Source organism: Salvia hispanica, chromosome 3 (assembly GCF_029641045.1).
Source record: "Salvia hispanica isolate PSC_SH4W2 chromosome 3, Shi_PSC_v1, whole genome shotgun sequence".
Taxonomy (NCBI): domain Eukaryota; kingdom Viridiplantae; phylum Streptophyta; class Magnoliopsida; order Lamiales; family Lamiaceae; genus Salvia; species Salvia hispanica.
In genome coordinates, this window is record NC_142694.1 from 58,425,931 (window position 1) to 58,444,055 (window position 18,125).

The 18,125-nt window shown below is 33.8% G+C and overlaps 2 protein-coding genes across 7 annotated transcripts; both read left to right on the forward strand.

The window, feature by feature from the left end:
• The first annotated feature begins 1,059 nt into the window (after window positions 1-1,059).
• Window positions 1,060-6,135, forward strand: SYN1 (Rad21/Rec8-like family protein). 3 transcript variants are annotated; one of them, XM_089066379.1, is made up of 20 exons: window positions 1,060-1,112; window positions 1,615-1,683; window positions 1,766-1,824; window positions 1,908-1,952; window positions 2,063-2,082; window positions 2,232-2,311; window positions 2,546-2,666; window positions 2,793-2,865; window positions 2,977-3,055; window positions 3,193-3,302; window positions 3,938-4,011; window positions 4,091-4,240; window positions 4,415-4,586; window positions 4,663-4,745; window positions 4,831-5,032; window positions 5,112-5,190; window positions 5,311-5,453; window positions 5,532-5,619; window positions 5,689-5,814; window positions 5,846-6,135. In XM_089066379.1, exons 1-20 carry the CDS (start codon window positions 1,060-1,062, stop codon window positions 5,958-5,960), a joined length of 1,941 nt encoding a protein of 646 aa, XP_088922505.1. In that variant the 3' UTR covers window positions 5,961-6,135. The 3 variants fall into 3 exon arrangements, with proteins under 3 accessions (XP_088922505.1, XP_088922506.1, XP_047966375.1); XM_089066380.1 differs by having other exon boundaries at window positions 5,689-5,801; window positions 5,878-6,135; XM_048110418.2 differs by having other exon boundaries at window positions 4,094-4,240; window positions 5,689-5,801; window positions 5,878-6,135.
• Window positions 6,136-6,445: 310 nt separating this feature from the next.
• On the forward strand, window positions 6,446-8,856 carry LOC125211199 (phosphatidylinositol-glycan biosynthesis class X-like protein). 4 transcript variants are annotated; one of them, XM_048110910.2, is made up of 6 exons: window positions 6,446-6,704; window positions 6,875-6,975; window positions 7,104-7,443; window positions 7,529-7,695; window positions 8,217-8,505; window positions 8,642-8,856. In XM_048110910.2, the coding sequence occupies exons 1-5, from the start codon at window positions 6,698-6,700 to the stop codon at window positions 8,481-8,483; spliced, it is 882 nt and encodes a 293-aa protein (XP_047966867.2). In that variant the 5' UTR covers window positions 6,446-6,697; the 3' UTR covers window positions 8,484-8,505; window positions 8,642-8,856. The 4 variants fall into 4 exon arrangements, with proteins under 4 accessions (XP_047966867.2, XP_047966869.2, XP_047966868.2 ...); XM_048110912.2 differs by having other exon boundaries at window positions 6,885-6,975; window positions 8,217-8,856; XM_048110911.2 differs by having other exon boundaries at window positions 6,890-6,975; window positions 8,217-8,856.
• Window positions 8,857-18,125: the final 9,269 nt, after the last annotated feature.

Sequence of the window (18,125 nt, forward strand, 5' to 3'; positions counted from 1 at the left end):
CAACAGTATCATTTAGAATCCGTACATTGTCTATCCATTAATGTACAGTGTTTATTTCCAAATAAAGTTTATGTCTACAGATTATTCACAGTTAATTCTCTAATTTTATAAGTCTCACCCTAAAGTTAAAATTTTTTTGTTTTAGATGTGTTTCGATTGTCTATTGGGAAGTTTTACAATCACTTCATAGTGAAAAGTTTATATGGTGTGGTGATTTTTTATAGATAATCATTTGAGAAAAAGAGTGTGTTCAATTATAATGGTACTACTATATTTTAGTTATACTCCTAAGATAACGTTGAAATACAAGATTGAAGTAACTTGATTGAGACAAATCATAAAGAGGCCAAGGACAATAGAACTAGGGCCAAATTATATAAATTGTTCCGAGTAACATCTCTAAAATTTGAAGCTATAACTTTGTTGATCGATGAAATTCAAATTATGATATAGTTCATGTATCCAAATACTTTCATTTGATTATAAAAGCATAAAAATACTCCGGAGATTATAATATAATGAGTACCTGCACCAACAATTAAATTTGTGTACCACATTATATCATTACATTATATCATTGCCAAGCCAAAAGATAGAATGGTTAATGTAAAAAATAATGATCTTGGATTTGCGTGTACCCTAACACGCATTTAAATAAAAGAAATAACGATCGTAAATTAATTACTAGTATATACTCTCTGTGTTTCCTTTTCAAGAGGAGCATTTTTAGTTTTTAAAAGAGTAAATGAAATGAAAATGCGGAACAAATAAACTCTATTGCTTTTACTTATATTAATTAGTCAGCTCAAAGTTAATTACAGATTAGCGAAAAACATTCTCACTGTAGTCTGTATCGCAGAGGAACACTCTCTCCGCATTGCAGTGCGCTCAGCGTGATCATCTCTCTCTCTCTCTCACACACACACACACTTTCGCGCTCAAATAGTTTGTTGCATTGAATTGGCGATGTATATATGTATATCATCTCTCTCTCCTCCATAATTCTAAGTTTATAGTTGCTTTGGAGGCGTCTCTGCGAATTCGCCGAACTGATTCACGATGTTTTACTCTCATCAGCTCTTAGCTCGCAAAGCTCCACTCGGCCAGATATGGTGACGACCTTCAACTCCTTTTCTTCCAATTTTGTACTCCACTTGCTATACATTTTTGCTACCGAATGATTTTCTATCAACTATCAACATACAGAAATTTATATCGTCGAATTCTGCTATTTGCACTCTGTTTTTATTTTCGCGGTATTTGTTTCTCCACTGTTCAACTTTGGGTTGCTTTTGGCTAGGAATTCGGATCGTCGATTATTTATTGCATCTGTGATTTTCTAATTTAGCTGCAGATTACTCGTTATTGTGTTTTTTTTTCCTATTTGGTGTTTCGGTGTGTGTTGTTTATTTATCAGTAATTCCAACGTTTGGTTAGGAGAATGTTGTTCTGTTGAAATACCTTTGGCTTAAGGGTGAAAATGAAATTCAAATGGTCCGCGACATTCGGAGGATTTGATTTCGAATTTTCTTTACGATTTTGTGAGTTATTATAAATTGGTGTTTTTGTATTCATGATTGAGAATTCGGTTGTTTGTGTGGATTCGTTATCAAGGATGGCGGCAACGCTGCATGCAAAGATCCACCGCCGAAAGCTTGACAAGCTTAATATTATCAAAATCTGGTAAAACTCACCCTCAAAACTCTTAAGAAAATTCGTCTCCTAGTCTAGTCTGCACCGCTAATTCCTGCTAATTTTGACACAGCGAAGAGATTTTGAACCCCTCTGTTCCAATGGCTCTCAGACTTTCTGGGATTCTCATGGGTATTCTGTTTTTTCAGTTACTCTTACTAGAAATTGTTGATGGAGTACAATATTAACATCCATTTTGAATTTATTTTTTGTAGGTGGAGTTGTAATTGTTTATGAGAGAAAAGTTAAACTACTCTACGGTAGACTTCATTTCACTGCTAATTTACTGGTTTTCAATTTCGGAGCGGAATGACTTATAATCATAACTTTCTTTTACTTATTTGGTTTATGCCGTGGTGTCGTTTTACAGATGATGTAAACCGTCTGCTGGTAAGAACATTGATTCTCTCGTTGATGCAATCAATATGTCTTCCCCCACTCCCATTTTTAGTTATGAAGTTTCTGAACCAATTTCAGAGTGGGATTGAGGAGTATGCTGTACCCGAAACTTGAATTGCTACCGTATTTGTTTTGGTCAGGTGGAAATCAATGAAGCTTGGAAAGTTAAAAGTGCTCCATCAGATCCAACAAGACTTCCAAAGGGCAAAGCTCAAGCCAAGTGAGTCTCATCCTTCTCTTTTTTTGACATTTTACTAGATGAGTGGTACTGAATCTTAAAATACTGATTAAGACAAACTTTGATGGAAATCTGATTCTGGATATTTTACGAATTGCCATCATCAACATAGCTGTTGACAGCATATTAGATGCTTGCAAAGGTAGTGCAATTAGTTAGGTGCAAGGAGCTTTTGCCTTGGTCCCTTGATTTTTTTACTTATACTGGGCTCTGCAGATTTGAATCTGTTACACTGCCACCAAATCGTAATGAGGACCTGGGGGAGGCTGACGAGTCACTTCCACATTTTAATACAGAAACCTTTACGGATTTTCATCAGACCTCCTATTTTGCTATGGTATTTTCTTTTTGCTCATCTGAACCAATATTTGTATATTGAAGGAATACATGCAAATTTATTGTTCATGTCAGTCTTCCTCTATGCCAATATTTCCACGAGTCAGCTTCCATATTGTTGCTGCAGAGACTGGATAGCTTGGATGATTCCTATCTAAACCAAAACCCTCAGGGTGATCAAGACCAGAACCACCATCAAGGTATCTGTGATACTGAATACTAGAATGTAATTTTCCTTTCGTTCAGTGTTTCCTAGGAGTAGTTGGTAAAACTCAAACTATAACTTCAAGGCTCTCTGATTTTTATTGCAGCTGAGGCTGCTGAAATTACACTAAATGATAATTATGATTCGTATCAGGCAGACACCACAACATTCATCCACTTTGAAAGGTGAAAATTGGAACTGTAACTCAAATGTCTCAGTATAGAAAACAAGTTTCGTGTCCAACAGTTTTCCTTTGTTCTTATGAATATTTTGATGCTACATTCATAAGGAAATATTCACTGACTCTAGAGCCTTTAAATAGGTTTGATGTTGAAGGGGACGAGGAGACACAATTGAACTTCACTCCACCAGAACATGTGGAAATCCCTAATATCATACCATCTCCACCTCATCAAGAGGAGCTCCCTAAGTGTAAGGAAATAATGAGTATTTTCAGTAACCAGATATAGTGAATAGTTGGACTATATGGGGGATTTACTCAGCAATAATGTTTTATCTTCATTTGACCAAGTGGTATCAACTAATTTTGCACTTTTGCTGAGGTTGCTTAATAATTAAAATTGATTTAGATGATTTTTATGTTCAGGCATGTATTACTCCACATGTTAAAAAAGTATGCAATAACTTGTAAGATAATCCCTTATGTTGCTGTTCGAGTACCTAAATGACTGTTACAAGCAGAACGAGAACAGAAAATTAGTGTAGCCTATTTAACCTTTAGGATGTTTTACCGTGTGCAGAACATTGATTCAATTGAAAGACATAGAGGTAAACTTAGAGGAATTTAGATAAAGAAAACTGGGATATATTTCACAAAAGATAGATTGTGTTTGCAGAAGTTCAGGAATTTTCTGATTTCAGAAGAGTGAGAAATAGGGCAGTGTTTATCTAGTTGCTCTTGTTTACTTGCTGAGTTACCTGTGTCTCAGCTCTAGATCTTAGAGACCGTTGTGATGGCATATGATGCGAACCATTTTTCTACCTTTCGAATTACACCATCTGAAGGCCTCTCTCTTCTCATTATTTTAATGGTTTGGAATATGCAGCTGATGAAGTCCTGGAACGACATCATGAGGAGCAGGTCAATCAGCAATCGGCTGAAAGCATGAAAACTGATTTGGTAGTCTAATGTTTTCCTCAGAAAAGATATGGGTATCCGATATGTGTTCACTTTAAAGGTTCTCATTAATATACTCAAGCAGGATCAAAAGAGGAAGAAAGTTGTTCAAAGAAGGGCAAGGAAGCCGACAGGTCGTGTAATGGACTATGATCAAACTATCATTACTGGTCACATATATCAAAACTGGCTTCAGAATTCCACTGATATTGTAAGGGAAAGGAAAAGAAAGGTGATACTAAAGTTTCAGTTATAATAGTATACATTAACAGTTCAACATTATCATAGCAAACTCTGATATTCAAGGCAAATCAACATACAAAAGAATGCATCTTCATCTCATTATGTGTTTGCTTTTTAGCTAGCTCAAATATTCTAAGATGAATATCACTGACTCAATTTGCAGAGACCAATGGATGCCTTGTCCTTGATGAAGATAGGCACTGTCATGGAGTTGCCTTCTGTTGTACTGGTTGGGAGCTTATTTACACGTGAACTTGGACGAGTTTACTATCCAGAGCCTCTTTTGGAAATGTGGAGAAGTAGTATTCAACCACCTCCACACGATTCACCTTCTGGTTAGATTTTCTTTTGGCTCCTATATGCACAAGATTTCCTTCTGAAACAATGAAATATAACTACATCATGTTACAGGAGGAGCTTCTCGCCCTCAGCCACCAGAACCGTCATCATCATCGCCACCAGATAGAATGCATTTTCCAGAACCAGCAAGAGATGTAAAGCACCCCTACTTTCTTTGTTTATGATTCTTTGGGAAGGTCAAGGCATCATCCTTTTCTGATTACAACTATGATTTTGAAGCCTTTTGAAGACTTCCACAGTGGAGTTGGCTCACCTCCAATGAGGATTTCCGTTGAGAAGCAAAGAGCAAATAATGAGATGCCCCCTGAGGTGTTAATCGATGAGCTTAGGAACAACCTTAGGAACAATGTATTTGGAGTTGTAGACACTAATGGAGTGAGCGCATCCAAGCTCAACCTGATGGCTACCCCAGGAAATTCCAGTATGCTACATGCTCATCCATGTATTGATTTCTAGATTTACTGTCTTCAAAATAGCTACATGTGTATAATGTGCTGCAGGTGATGGAATAAGGTCAATCCCCAGTTCAGGATCGGGGCATGGTTTCTTCTCACACAACTCAGACGCCACATCAGGAAGGTGAGTTTGTCAGTGCAAGGCCATAGCATAATCCATCGGTTTTAACACATCAGTACTCGTCAATCCATAAATCTACCAAATAAAGTCATACATAATAGAATATGTATGTCTATGGTTCAGGTCGAGCAAAAAAAGACCCTTCTCTGCTTCTAAAAACAGTGGCAATGGACTTGAACCTGTAGCAGAGGATCTTTCATGGGAGCATCCTGATCCCAACTTTAAGTTAGCCAAACTATCAAAAAATGAGTTAACACCAGATTTCGGTAAACTCTTGTTTCCTTGATTTGCTTCTCCGCTGTTTCTAGCAATTAATCTCTGCTTATAAACATGTTTATTTGCAGAACTTCTGGTAGAAACTGGACCAACACAAACACAGAAGCATCCTGTCATCAATCAGCCACTAGATCAGATAACTGATTCCATCCGAGTGTAATTTTCTCTTTGAACTTTGTAGTTACAAATCCATACAGATTAGCTCCAACGTCTTGGTGTATACAGGCACTTGAAGAATCATTTTGACACACCCGGAAACGCCAAAGTCGAGTCTCTTGACCAATTAGCTTTTGGGATGAACAGAAAGAGAGCAGCATGTCTTTTCTACCAGACTTGTGGTAATTCAGCTTCCATTCGTACAATGTTGCATTATAAAACCTATGATCATATTAATGTTTGTGTTTTACTTGACAGTTCTTGCTACACGAGACTACATAAAAGTTGAGCAAAAGATGCCTTATGGTGACATACTAATTTCCAGAGGTCCAGAGATGTGAGACAAAGAAGCAGCAAGAGTAGAAACAGATACTATATATATCGAAATATATAGGAGTTGAGGTTTATCGATTTTTTATGAGATTAATTCCCTAGTCTTACTTATATATATTAGTCCTTTGAAGCTTTAGAAAGTATCCTTTTTTTGAGAGATGGCATTACTATGTTCTGAGCTATAAATTAGGGAACTCAAATTTGTTATTGCTTCATATATTCAGCAACATACAAATTATCATAAAGTTAAGCTTCTGTTTGGACAATTTTTGTGATAAGTAAGAGCAACATATTTGGCTGGAAATCGGCATAATGGGAAATTTGCACATAATCCAAAGTTGATAATTTATAGCCAGAGTTCAAATTTGTGGAAATACCAAATTTTTAAAAAAGTTGATAGTATTTCCAACCAATATCCCTTTTATAAATTTATTTAGAAGTATGATTTGGATAAAAATTTCATCGGAATTTTAATTGTACTGCATTAGATATATGATTATGAAATTGAGCAGAAGTTTTTTAAATAACCCTAACTCCAAACATTCCAATTTTCGCCGAGAAGAGAGAACATGAATTATTTTTAGGCTGTGCATAAATTGGTGCAAAACTTACTAATCTTCTAGCATTTATTTCTTTTGCAATTATCAATAATTATCAATAATGTTTGCCATCAGCATAAATCTATCAGGCGATAAATACCCCAACATCTCCAGATTTCTATCGGATCTCCGGCTATCTTAACAAAATGACAGGTCAGTTGTTGCCGCCGGTGATTTAGCATCGATTTTTTCTTAAGTTCTTGCTATTTCTCAGTGACAATTATGCATATCGATCCCAATTTGCTAAGGATTCAGTCTAATTTACCAAATCCATCACAATTTTATCAATTGCTCAGATATTGTTTCACCTCATAATTTTTTAGGGTTTTTCAGCTCAGATTTGGGGATGAAAACTCGTTCCTTGCAATGTGTTTCTGTGATATTTCTCATAAGCATCAAATCCCTCGTTCTGGCTTCGATTTATGTAAGTGATAGTATTTAATACTGAAACTTGTTAATTTGTTCAAATTTTTATGCTATGTTTTGGGATTTCTGTTTTTGAATGTCTACATTGTTGATTGAGCTGTGGTTTTCTCTTGCATTTTACCTCAGGGACAAACATGTTCTGTCGATGAATACATCGCAGAAAGCTATTTCAAGAAATACCATAGCTTTATAGAACGAGAATTTGACAATTTCATAGCAAATAAAATCCCACTAGGCTCGTGCAAATTACTCGGAGATGAAAACCTACTTATGGCGAAGAGTCTAAGTCGAAATGTGATTGGCGAAGGGTCTCATCGTTGGCTTTCTTCTTCTATGAGGCTTAAGTTTCCACGTGAATTGAAACACGAGCTCACTGCACGTTCATGTGAAGTCGTTGTCATTGAAAGGCTGCCATCTGGGGTCTTCGCTGATCCTTTCGAGCTGCAGCACTTTGTGCAACACGGCGGTAGGTGATCACCATGATTCTAAAGTCATTTATATGAGTTTTTGAATGTGGTTTGGATTATTTGGTTAATGTCTTCTTGCTGCAGTGTTCACAGATGCAGCCGTCTTTGGTGACACGAATTTAGAGTTACCTTCTTTCCGCTCAAACCAAACCGTTGTTGAGATACATATGAGCATTGATTCTATAGTGCCTTTGAGGGATGAGGATGAGTCAGAAGTGATCCTTAAGGTTCCATTACACGCACGATATCAGGTTAGTGCACATGGAGAAAATTTTATTCATAAAACTGTCGTTTTTCATTGTTCATGTTTGCTTTTATAGATTCATAGTTTAACTAAGTTGTGCAATGATGCAAACTCTCACTTGTTCTCGCGTAGATCTCGTTTTTTATTCTAGACATGTGTTTCTGATATAAAATCCATCATTGTAATTGTGGATGTGTCAAACAAATAACCACTGTTTAGCATGCTTGTTTTAACATTCTAGAAAAATACATATAATGCGAGATATGTTGGCTTCATAAGAATCAAAACTATTCGTAAACTCACCCTTGGATGTCTATATCTGTAAATATTCCTCGATTGCTAACTAAATGAAGATTATTTGGATATTTGGATATCCCATAGAGTTCTATTCGCTTTATTTTTACACTCTCAGTATAATTTAGAGGCAAGGGACGACGATCTAGAGAAAGAATTTCTTTGTTTTTTAGCAGCGAGCCTTTGATGAAAAAGAAAAGAAAATGTAAGACGTATTTTTCTCTAATTTTTCAGCCACTAGGACATGGTTTCTCAAGGGTTGAGTTTGGGGCACCCGATATATTCACGTGCTGCAGCAGCACTGAACAAGACGCGGCTAAAATGCTCTGTCAACCCATCCCCACGAGCCTCATCCCTGACAAGAAAGCCAGTCCACTTATGTGGGAAATACCATGTGGCAACAAGGAACATGCTGCAGTTGTGTCTGCTGTTACTTTCGGGTTTGCTATCTCTACTGCATTGCTTATTGTATTGACATCTGTTTCTTACTCAAGGCAGTGAAAAGCGTCTAACCGACAACAAGGTTGCTAGTTAACCACACAGTGTTTCCTAATACTTTCTTAGTTGCTTAGACTTGAACAAGATTCATGGCCTATCCTAACTGAATAGTTTCCACTGCATATCACCATTTGGATTCTGTTGCTTGCCTGAACGAGAAGGAAACGTGCCTGAAAATGAAGGCGAAGGTGGAAGCAATGATGTTGTAAGAAGTGTGAGTTGCTTCTCCCGTTCTTGCATTTGTGAGGAGAAATATTGAATATGTGATTTTGCTATTTAACTCTTTAGTTTGTGTGATTAAGAGGTGAATGATTGAAATTATGGATGTGTGACTAGAAATAATATTTATGTATTTTGTCTCTGTTTGTTTGTTCTTTGTTCGGTTGTTTTTTACAGTGCTTTAGTTGGAAATTGAAAATAGCTTCATCTTTCAATGTATGGGCTTTGTTAAGAAGTTGAACTTCACATAATGATTTCTTTTTCTGATATAGTCTTCCAACTAATTGAAACTGAATAACAATGAAGCTCAATTTATAATTTTAAAATGAAAGGTAAATTCAAAAAAATCAACATATCAGGCTCAGTATGTTTGCATATACGCATTGTAGAATTAGAATGTAACTGATTTAGTAACCAATGTGGCATGCAAAATTGACATTAAATGACATATTTTCTAGCCCCAAATATGTTGGCTCTTTCATCTCTAGAAACTAGAAATAATGTTTTGTTAAAATAGTGGTTTCGATATATCAATTCGAACTTATAATGCCTCGATTACGAAGTTGTTCATTGAATCAATTAATTTATCATAACGACAATTACAACGAATATGTGGACAATATTTTACTATAGTATTTATATATGTGCACTAATTTTAGTTGATTAGTCAATTTGTCACATGATGCAGTATTGACTGATGAATTGCCTTAGAAAATGGACCGTTACGGACTTTTTGGCCTCATCTCATTTGCTTCCAAACAAATTTAAAATATGTTTGGCATTGAATATGTTTCTACTTCAAACTATATTGGGATTGCTTTTTTCTCTCTTGTACTTCCTCCGTCCCACTTTAGGAGTCCCGATTTACCATTTTTAGATGTCCCACTTTAAGAGTCTTGGTTGGAATATTACATAAATGATATTAGGCCCCACATTCCACTAACCTTTTTTCACTCACATTTTATTATAAAACTAATATAAAATAGTAGGACGCACATTCCACTATTTTTTTTCTCCAACTTTTCTTTACATTTCTTAATACTCGTGTCGAACTCAACCGGGACTCCTAAAGTGGGACGGAGGGAGTATTATTTTTATAAAAGAAATGGAGTACTAAAAATAAATAATTCGTTACTGAAGATAATAGGCATCCTATGCTTTATACTCCCTCCGTCCGCGAATAGGAGTCCCATTTTTCCATTTTAGTCCATCCGTTAATAGGAGTCCCGGTTCACTTTAAAACTAATATATACAAGTGGGACCTCTATTTCACTAACTTTTTTCCACTCACTTTTCTTAACATTTCTTAAAACTCGTGTTCCCCATAAACGGGACTCCTAATGGCGGACGGCGGGAGTAATTATATAGAGGAGTGATTTGCCCCAAACTATATGAGTACCAAAGTAGCAATTTTTTTCTTTGTATTTTGTATTGTACTACATCGTCAATTTTGATTGTGGTCATCAAAATTTACAAACTATATTATATAAAAGTCTTAGCTCATTTACCCTACTCATATCTTTGAAATTATACAAAAAGAAGAATAAATAAAGCGTTTATTTCATATGTAAAATTGACGTTCTTAATCTCTAACTTATGAGATAAATAGAAAAAAATAAAATAAAATAAAATAATATTGACGTGGACTACATTATTATTTGTAATACCGTATATGTGAAAGAGAGAACTCCCTCAACTAGATATCGAGTGGCAATAAATCGCTCAGTGGTCGGGATCGGCAGTCACGGGAAGATTCCCATCAATCAGCACGTGAACTAGGGTTTTTGATAGAAAAAAAAAACAGGTAAAAATAAATAGGGTTTTTGTTATTTCTTGGGAAAAAGTAATAAGTAATAACAAGTCTCTCATTTATAGACTATATGGACCATAGGCTTGATTTGAAGCTCTTTTGCAATCCAGAAAATAATCAACAAAGAAAACCTAGAAATCAGATTATAGATATGCTCGACTCAATTGTTTAATAATTAAATACTCAAAAAGGAAAACAAATAGTAACTACTTTCTATGCAATGAATAAACTGACTACTTAACATGTTGCATAGTCTTGAAACCTTTCCAGCGCCCAAGTTTTTCGACAAGGCAGCAGGCTCTTTACTACTGCGCTCGGCTGCTCTTGATCTATCGTTGTCGTCTCATATTCTCCCGCTTGTTCCTGCTCGAGCATCTCCGTCGATGATTATTTGGTTGTCATGCTCCGGTTGTCCTCCATAGTAGGTGTGATCGTATCGGTATACCACGAAATCAAATTTAACTATAATCTTATTGGGAAAACTTGTTACGTGGAACATTTATAATATGATTCATCATAATGCAAAAATAACCAAAACAAGAGTGTACTTGCGAATGCACTCACAAATTGACTTGTGAGACGCAATGAAAAAGTGGTTATTAGATTGTTTACATTGGTCAACTAGTACATTGATTAATGTCTAAGACTAAATGATTTAGGTTCGAATCTCCAGTGAGGTGAATTTTTTAGGTTTATATCACATTTACACTTTACCAAAATAATAAACTATAAATTTGGTATCCTATAAATGCATAATGCATATTTGTGGCATTTCACGAAAATAAATCGCACCAGAAGTTTTTGGACCTATGCTTTACTTATTTGAGGTATTTTTCAAACATTTCAATCTCAATGGCTAATTTGACATGCTTTTATTCTTTTTTATTTCTCATTTCTTTCATTATTCTCTTATCCTCTCATTTCTCTCTTTTATCATGTGTTTTAAAATAAAAATAATCTTAGACTTTAGGTATAAGCTTTTTATAATCTCAAAACCATTTCTTTATACAAATTTTACAAAGTTCAAATTTTATACTACTACTATAATGTTCGACGATCGAAATATATATAGTTCAAATTTGACAAAATAAAGCTAAAGTTCGTATGCAATACTACGTATAACTAAAATATATATATATATATATATATATATATATATATATATATATATATGTAAAATTACAAAAATTAATTAAACGATTAAGTTTATATACTGTCAAATGATTAATAAAATGAAGAAATAAATTTATTATTTTATGTATCAGTTTATCTATCAAATTAAACTTAAGTTGATTTTTTTTACCATAAAAATAGGTTACTAATTAAGAGAGAGAATCAAGAGAATAGAGCTGAAAATAAATAAAACTGTCAAATTTGCCTTGAAATTGAAAAGGATAAAATGGAAAGAAATAGTCCCAGAAAGTGAAAAAAATAAATTGAATTAAAATTTTAGTCGAGAGAGACTTATAATGCAATTATTTTTCATGAATCATGATGTACCCACAAATATCATCATACATTAACCATATATCAAATTTGCAGTTCACTCTTACCAAAACGTGATTATTAACAAAGATTAATTAAAAATAAACCATGCTTCTTGAGAATTTTCGTGTTTAATTCAAAATTAGAGATCTCTAATTTTTAAAAGTTTTTTTTTCCTTTTTTTCATAAAATATAATCATTACCAATTCTCTGTCTATTCCGATGATTATTCAAACTTTCAATAACCCAATTTATTAATTAAAAAGAAAATAAACATTATCAATTAAATTATGTTCATATAGTCCTCTGAACATGACTTTTTAAGATTACAAGGTAAGTGGACCAATTACACATCAGTGGTTCAGATAAACTTATACTCCTACTATAATTGTTATATTGCTTGAGTTAAAAGTTTGTAGTTTTGACTTTTGTGGATTCCATTCATATACTTTAACTTCGGATTTATAATGTCTAGTATGGCAATGCATGTTCCTATAGTCAATAATGTTACGACACGTTTGATTGAATAATCATTTCATTACTCATTTTCTTTAGTGGCGACGTCACAATTTTTGTTAAATGACAAGTGCCTATGATTAGTCTTTTTAGATGATTATCTTTTGGTTTGGGACAATGGGGAATATGGATTCTATTTGAGAAAAAAGTTAAAATATTAAATACATATTTTTATTTTAATATCTACCTTTAAGATTATTTACATACATAATAAAAATTATGTGTATTAATAAAGAGAGTTGTGATCAATCTCGAATCAATTTTAAAGACCGAACTAGAGACTAAATTTGAGCCATTAGATCTAGTTTTTTTTATGAGATGCACTGGCACTGCGGTGTAAATTATTTCTGTCTTCATTATAAGGCAATTTTACTTCATTGTATTAGGTTTATTACTTCATTTCGGTACGTAAAACCTTGAAACTACAGTATGTTTTTACTTGCTTCCAGTAGGTTTTGAAATGATTCAACACATGCTTCATCTGAATTCATTGACCTGAGTTTTTACTTTATTCACTTTAAAATTGCAATTTATTCCATTAGGTTTATTACTTCATTCAGAAACGTTATTACTTCGTTGGAAAAAAGTTTTTTACTTTATTCCAGTAGGACTTCAAATACTTCTACACATACTTCATTCAAATAGTTTATTACATCATTCCATGCACTTATTACACCATTCAATTAGGCAATCATTCCATTTTTTTCAGTGTCGTGGTAGCAGTGATAGACATTGTTGACATAAAGAACGGTAGCGAAACCGTCTTTACGTATTGGAATGAAGTAATAATCATATTGGAATGAAGTAAAAATCTACTGGAATGAAGTAATATATTCTGGAATGAATTAAAATAGGCTCGTGATGAAGACGAAAATAATTTATAAATTTGCACATCTCATCCACAAAAAACTAGATCTAAAAACCCAAATTTGGTATACATATGCGGTTCGGCAATAGGAATGGATTTGCTATAATGAGACTCTTAATAAATATATGTATTTACTCTCATGTTGCAAATCCAGCGTGGGCCAGCTTAGTGAGCCAAACATTTACTCCCTCTGTCCTATTAAAAATAAAATGTTTTCTTTTTTTTGGTTGTCCCATTAAAAATGAACGCTTCCTAAAGTGGATACAACTCTATCTCTATTTTTTCATCTTTCTTACTTTACTCTCTCTTCATTAACTCACAAAACAACACTATATAAAATCTCGTGCCGATTTCTAAATGTTTCATTTTAAATGGGACGGAGAGAGTATTTTTTTAAATTATATACTCATAAAGCAATAGTTAATGATGGCTAATCTTTCACTGGGAAGTAAAAAATCTCTAATTTTGTCAAATAGATAAATAGTTCATGTTGTCATTGGCTCCACTAAATTTTGTCGGTTCCTCGATGCGTGATAATATTCTCAGTATCATAGGCAATGAACTCGTTCCCTAATCGATCCAATGAAGAATCATATAGAACTAAAAAAAATAGAACCAACAGTTCTACTGGAGGTGGATTCATCAGTCAACGAAAGGGTTCGTGAGCACCCACAATGTTTAGAAAACATTGTTGAAGCAACGATATTGGACACTATTGTTGAAGCAGTTATTGTGGACATCGGCAATGTTGAGGATGTGATGGATGGAATAGTGGGTACGACGGTTCTCGAGTCAATATTTTGTGAAACAGGATCCGACTGTTCTTAATTTGTGGTCATGTCTACTCTACAGTTTCATTCTTTATTAAGAAATTGTAGTCCTATATAATTTGAGCAATAAAGCTCAGGAAATATTTAAGAAACACATACCACATTTTACATTAATTACACTTTGTACAATATCTGGATTTTGTATGTATCATGACAATAATTAAACTATTATTTGATAATAATGGACGAAAAAACTTACTTCCACTGTTCCTAGTTAATTGAGTCGCTTCGTTTCGATATAGAAATTTGTTGGCTTTCATCCACAGGCACAACACTAGGCATGTTGTAGATTTTTAACAAATTGGAGGTGAAGTGCCTCAAGCACTTGGGGCTATTTTATGAATTCTCGGGCTTTAAGAACAAAGTGCACGAAGTGGCAAAGAGAGGAATTCAAATCAACATGGGGAACAGAAAGAGCACTAAATTTTGGCTTAACGGTAGGATCGAGTATGATATCCTCAAAAACCTTTTCCTGGACTTTTCAAGATTATTACTGAGCAACACAACTTTGTTGGTGATAGGGATAGGGGGAGCTGGAAAAATGATAGATTGGTTTAGTTCACATGGAGGAGGAAGTTGTTTGTCTAAGAAGAGGAATTGGTAGAACGTTTGTACCTTGTCGTGGATCACAATTTCTTGAGTGAGAGTGAAAGTGATATGAGGATTTGTACATGTCAAATATTTTTTCATATTTTTATTTGCAAATTAACCATATCTTAGGAAAATTTAGTAAATAGGTTTAGCACGAAAGACTTGCTTGGAGAATTTTCGTCACGCCGTGTGCACAACTTTTAGTTTGGTTTATCTTACAAGGCTTTTCAATCTCGGCTTCCCAGGTGTTAAAGATTATCTTTGTGCCATTTGCAATGAGCATCTGAAAATTTGCCCACATCATTTGGTATTTCTGTTGCAATTGTTGAAATATTTCTTTGTGTTTGCATATGGATCTTGTTTTATGTTTTTTCTCTTGGTTAAACACACTTTTTTCTTATACTACCTCCATCCCACAAGAATATTCACTCTTTCTTTTTTAATCCGTCTCATAAAAATATGCACTTTCTAAATTTAGAAATTCTTTTCCCTCTAATGAGGTGGGTTCACTGACCAATCCGCCATCGTCGTCGTTGAACTAATTATTAATTTCTAAGATTTTAATTGTGCAATTTTTAATTTTTAGGATTTTAATTTTTAACTTTTGGTTTTTTTTTAAATTAAGTATTTTTAATGAAGTATTTTTTAATTATTGTATTTTTAAAATTAAAAAAATAAAATAGTGAGGTCGATAAATGATTAAAAGATGAAGGTTTGCATGTGCTATCTCTAAGAGATTGAGTCAAAAGTGGTATGAGACCATAATAATGTAGATAAGAGATTATTAAAAGGTGGATATCACGACCTATATTTGGCCAAGTATCTAGGTATCCGTAAGTTGGAGGTGGAAAGTAATAGTTTTGTTGGAGTGGCCATGATCTTGGGACACTTCGAAACTTCTATCAGTTGTCACTCTATAGTGAAGAGAGTACGTGGGTTACTCCAGGATTTCGATTTTGTGGCTCTGCAACATGTGCATCAAGAAGGGAATTTTGTTGTTGATTTTTTTATCGCATTATGCTTATTCTTATCATAGAAGTGTTTATGAGATCGAGGTACCTCCGTCGGAGCTCTATAGCTAGATGTTTTATGACAGACTAGGTTTTACTTATATTCGTTGATTTTATTCTTGTATTCGGGCTTTGCCCACATTTTTCACCAAAAACAAAGAGATGGAAATGACCTTATGCAACTGCTAATATGGATGGCTATCTTTCATGACTAATAAAACTATACTAATTCATGATATTAATATGAGTAAATGCTAAATTAAATACTCCATATTTATGTAGTATTTCAAATAGGAGTATTCATCTCTCAAATAAGAGCATCCGCAATGGTACATAGGCCAGCAATAGGCCAGCCATAGGCTAGCCATTCTCTCCCCTGCCACGTCAGCAACACTAAAAAATCCACCTGCCACATCAGATTTAGGCCAGCCATAGGCCAGCCGTAATAAATAATAATTCAAAATATACTACATTTACGGAATTAAAATCACGATTAAATTACCGAATTAAATTTACGAGACATATACGGGAAAATTCATTAATTTTATTTTTTAAAAAAAGTACATTAACTAAAAATAAAAAAATTGCATAATAAAAAAAAATTCCGGGCTTCCACACACGAGCCACCGCCCCACTCTACTCCTCACTAATTTATTAAAAAAATACATAAAAAAATGTTAGTATGCCTTGAATCCGTTATAGTTTGCCGCTAGCCGAACGGGACATGTTTTTGTTTTAGGTCTTAATTTTGTATTGGGCTAGTTGTTGTTGTCCATCGCTAGATGTTGCTCTTGTACAGAAATTTAGAGATAGAGAAAATCGCGTTTATATAGTTTTTCAAAAATAAAAAAAAGAATAAAAAAAAAATTAAAAAAAAATTAAAAAAAGAATTAAAAAAAAAAATTAAAAAATAGCGCTGGCCGATCGCTGGCCGATCGGGCCGCCACAATGGCGGCTAGCCGATCGGCCAGCGCTTCGGCCAGCCCACGCCGATCCGCTCGCCGATTTCGTCCTCGCCGATTGCAATAGTTCGGCTAGCGCGACGAATCGGCTAGCCGGTCGCTAGCCGACCATTGCGGATGCTCTAACAATTCTGGTTGGAATTTGGTATTTTCACATGTCTTTATTTGATCGCAAAAATTATGATATTGAATCTTATAGTAAATTGAATTCGTGAAAACATATGGCACAAGTCTAAATTTTATAAATTTTGTAATTATATTTTAAATTTACGAGAAGCATTAAGTTTGACTAAAATACATGCGACTTCAGAAGCAATAAATAGTCCTTTATCTTGCTACGCGGTACCCTTTTTACGCGTTTTTTTACTTTTAAGTTCCCTTCTATAAACACTAAATCTCACTTTCTCAATTATGGCATTGACCTAATGAAATTTGTTCCTCTCTCTCCCTTCAAAAATATGCATATATATATATATATATATATATATATATATATTCTGGAATTGACCAAAACTCTGAAACAATAATTATAAAAGGCAATACTATCATACTACTTCTGAAATATTCCCTTTAAATTAATGTCGCTTGATTTGACTGAAATTCAATAAAAAATAGTAATACTTTTTCGCCACTTGATATTAATTTTCTTTTTTATTTTTCTATTAATTAATACCTTTGATTTCACATTAAATATCGCATTTAGTATAAGCACATGTTTTAAAAAATATAAAGAAAAGTGGATTAAGGTCCCACTAATTTCCCACGACACTATCTCTTATTCATCTCTTAACTATTCTTAAGCTCCGCTATACTTTTCAGTTCATCTTTTAACTAAGAGACAACGCCTGCATCCATCCATCTCTTAACTATCTCATCCCTTAACTATTCATTCAATTTCATTTTTTATTTTTATTTCCAACAAATTCAATTAATAAAAACACATTTCATTAAATAAAATAAAATTTAAATTTAAAAACTTAAAAAAATAAAAAAGACATAATTTGAAAAACTAGAAATTACAAATTGCACACTTAAATTCAAATAAAAAAAATGGAGGCAAAGAAGCAGAAGAAGGAGTTCTCTAGTGACGATCATCTAACGGTTGCCACCAAGGATGTAAGTCTGGGATCGACGCATTTGCTCAAATGGATTAAATTTGGGAGAAGAAAAATTTGTGGGAATGATTTATAGAAGTGATTGGAAATGAAAGACAGAGAGATGAGAGAAGAATAGATGTGTGTTTGTGTGTAAAATGGAGAATGAAGAGTATTTATAGAATAAAAAAAAATAAAAAAAATTCGACCGTTAAACGGTCATATTACCGTTTTTAATTATTTTTTTTGAAAAATCAAAT

Coding starts and splice junctions, on each gene's coding strand:
- SYN1 (XM_089066379.1), top strand. CDS start 1,060: ATGTTTTACTCTCATCAGCTCTTAGCTCGCAAAGCTCCACTCGGCCAG. Junction 2,312..2,545: donor AAGGGCAAAGCTCAAGCCAA/GTGAGTCTCATC, acceptor TGGGCTCTGCAG/ATTTGAATCTGTTACACTGC. Junction 5,815..5,845: donor ACTTGTGGTAATTCAGCTTC/CATTCGTACAAT, acceptor TATAAAACCTAT/GATCATATTAATGTTTGTGT.
- LOC125211199 (XM_048110910.2), top strand. Junction 7,444..7,528: donor GCACTTTGTGCAACACGGCG/GTAGGTGATCAC, acceptor TTCTTGCTGCAG/TGTTCACAGATGCAGCCGTC. Junction 7,696..8,216: donor CATTACACGCACGATATCAG/GTTAGTGCACAT, acceptor CTAATTTTTCAG/CCACTAGGACATGGTTTCTC.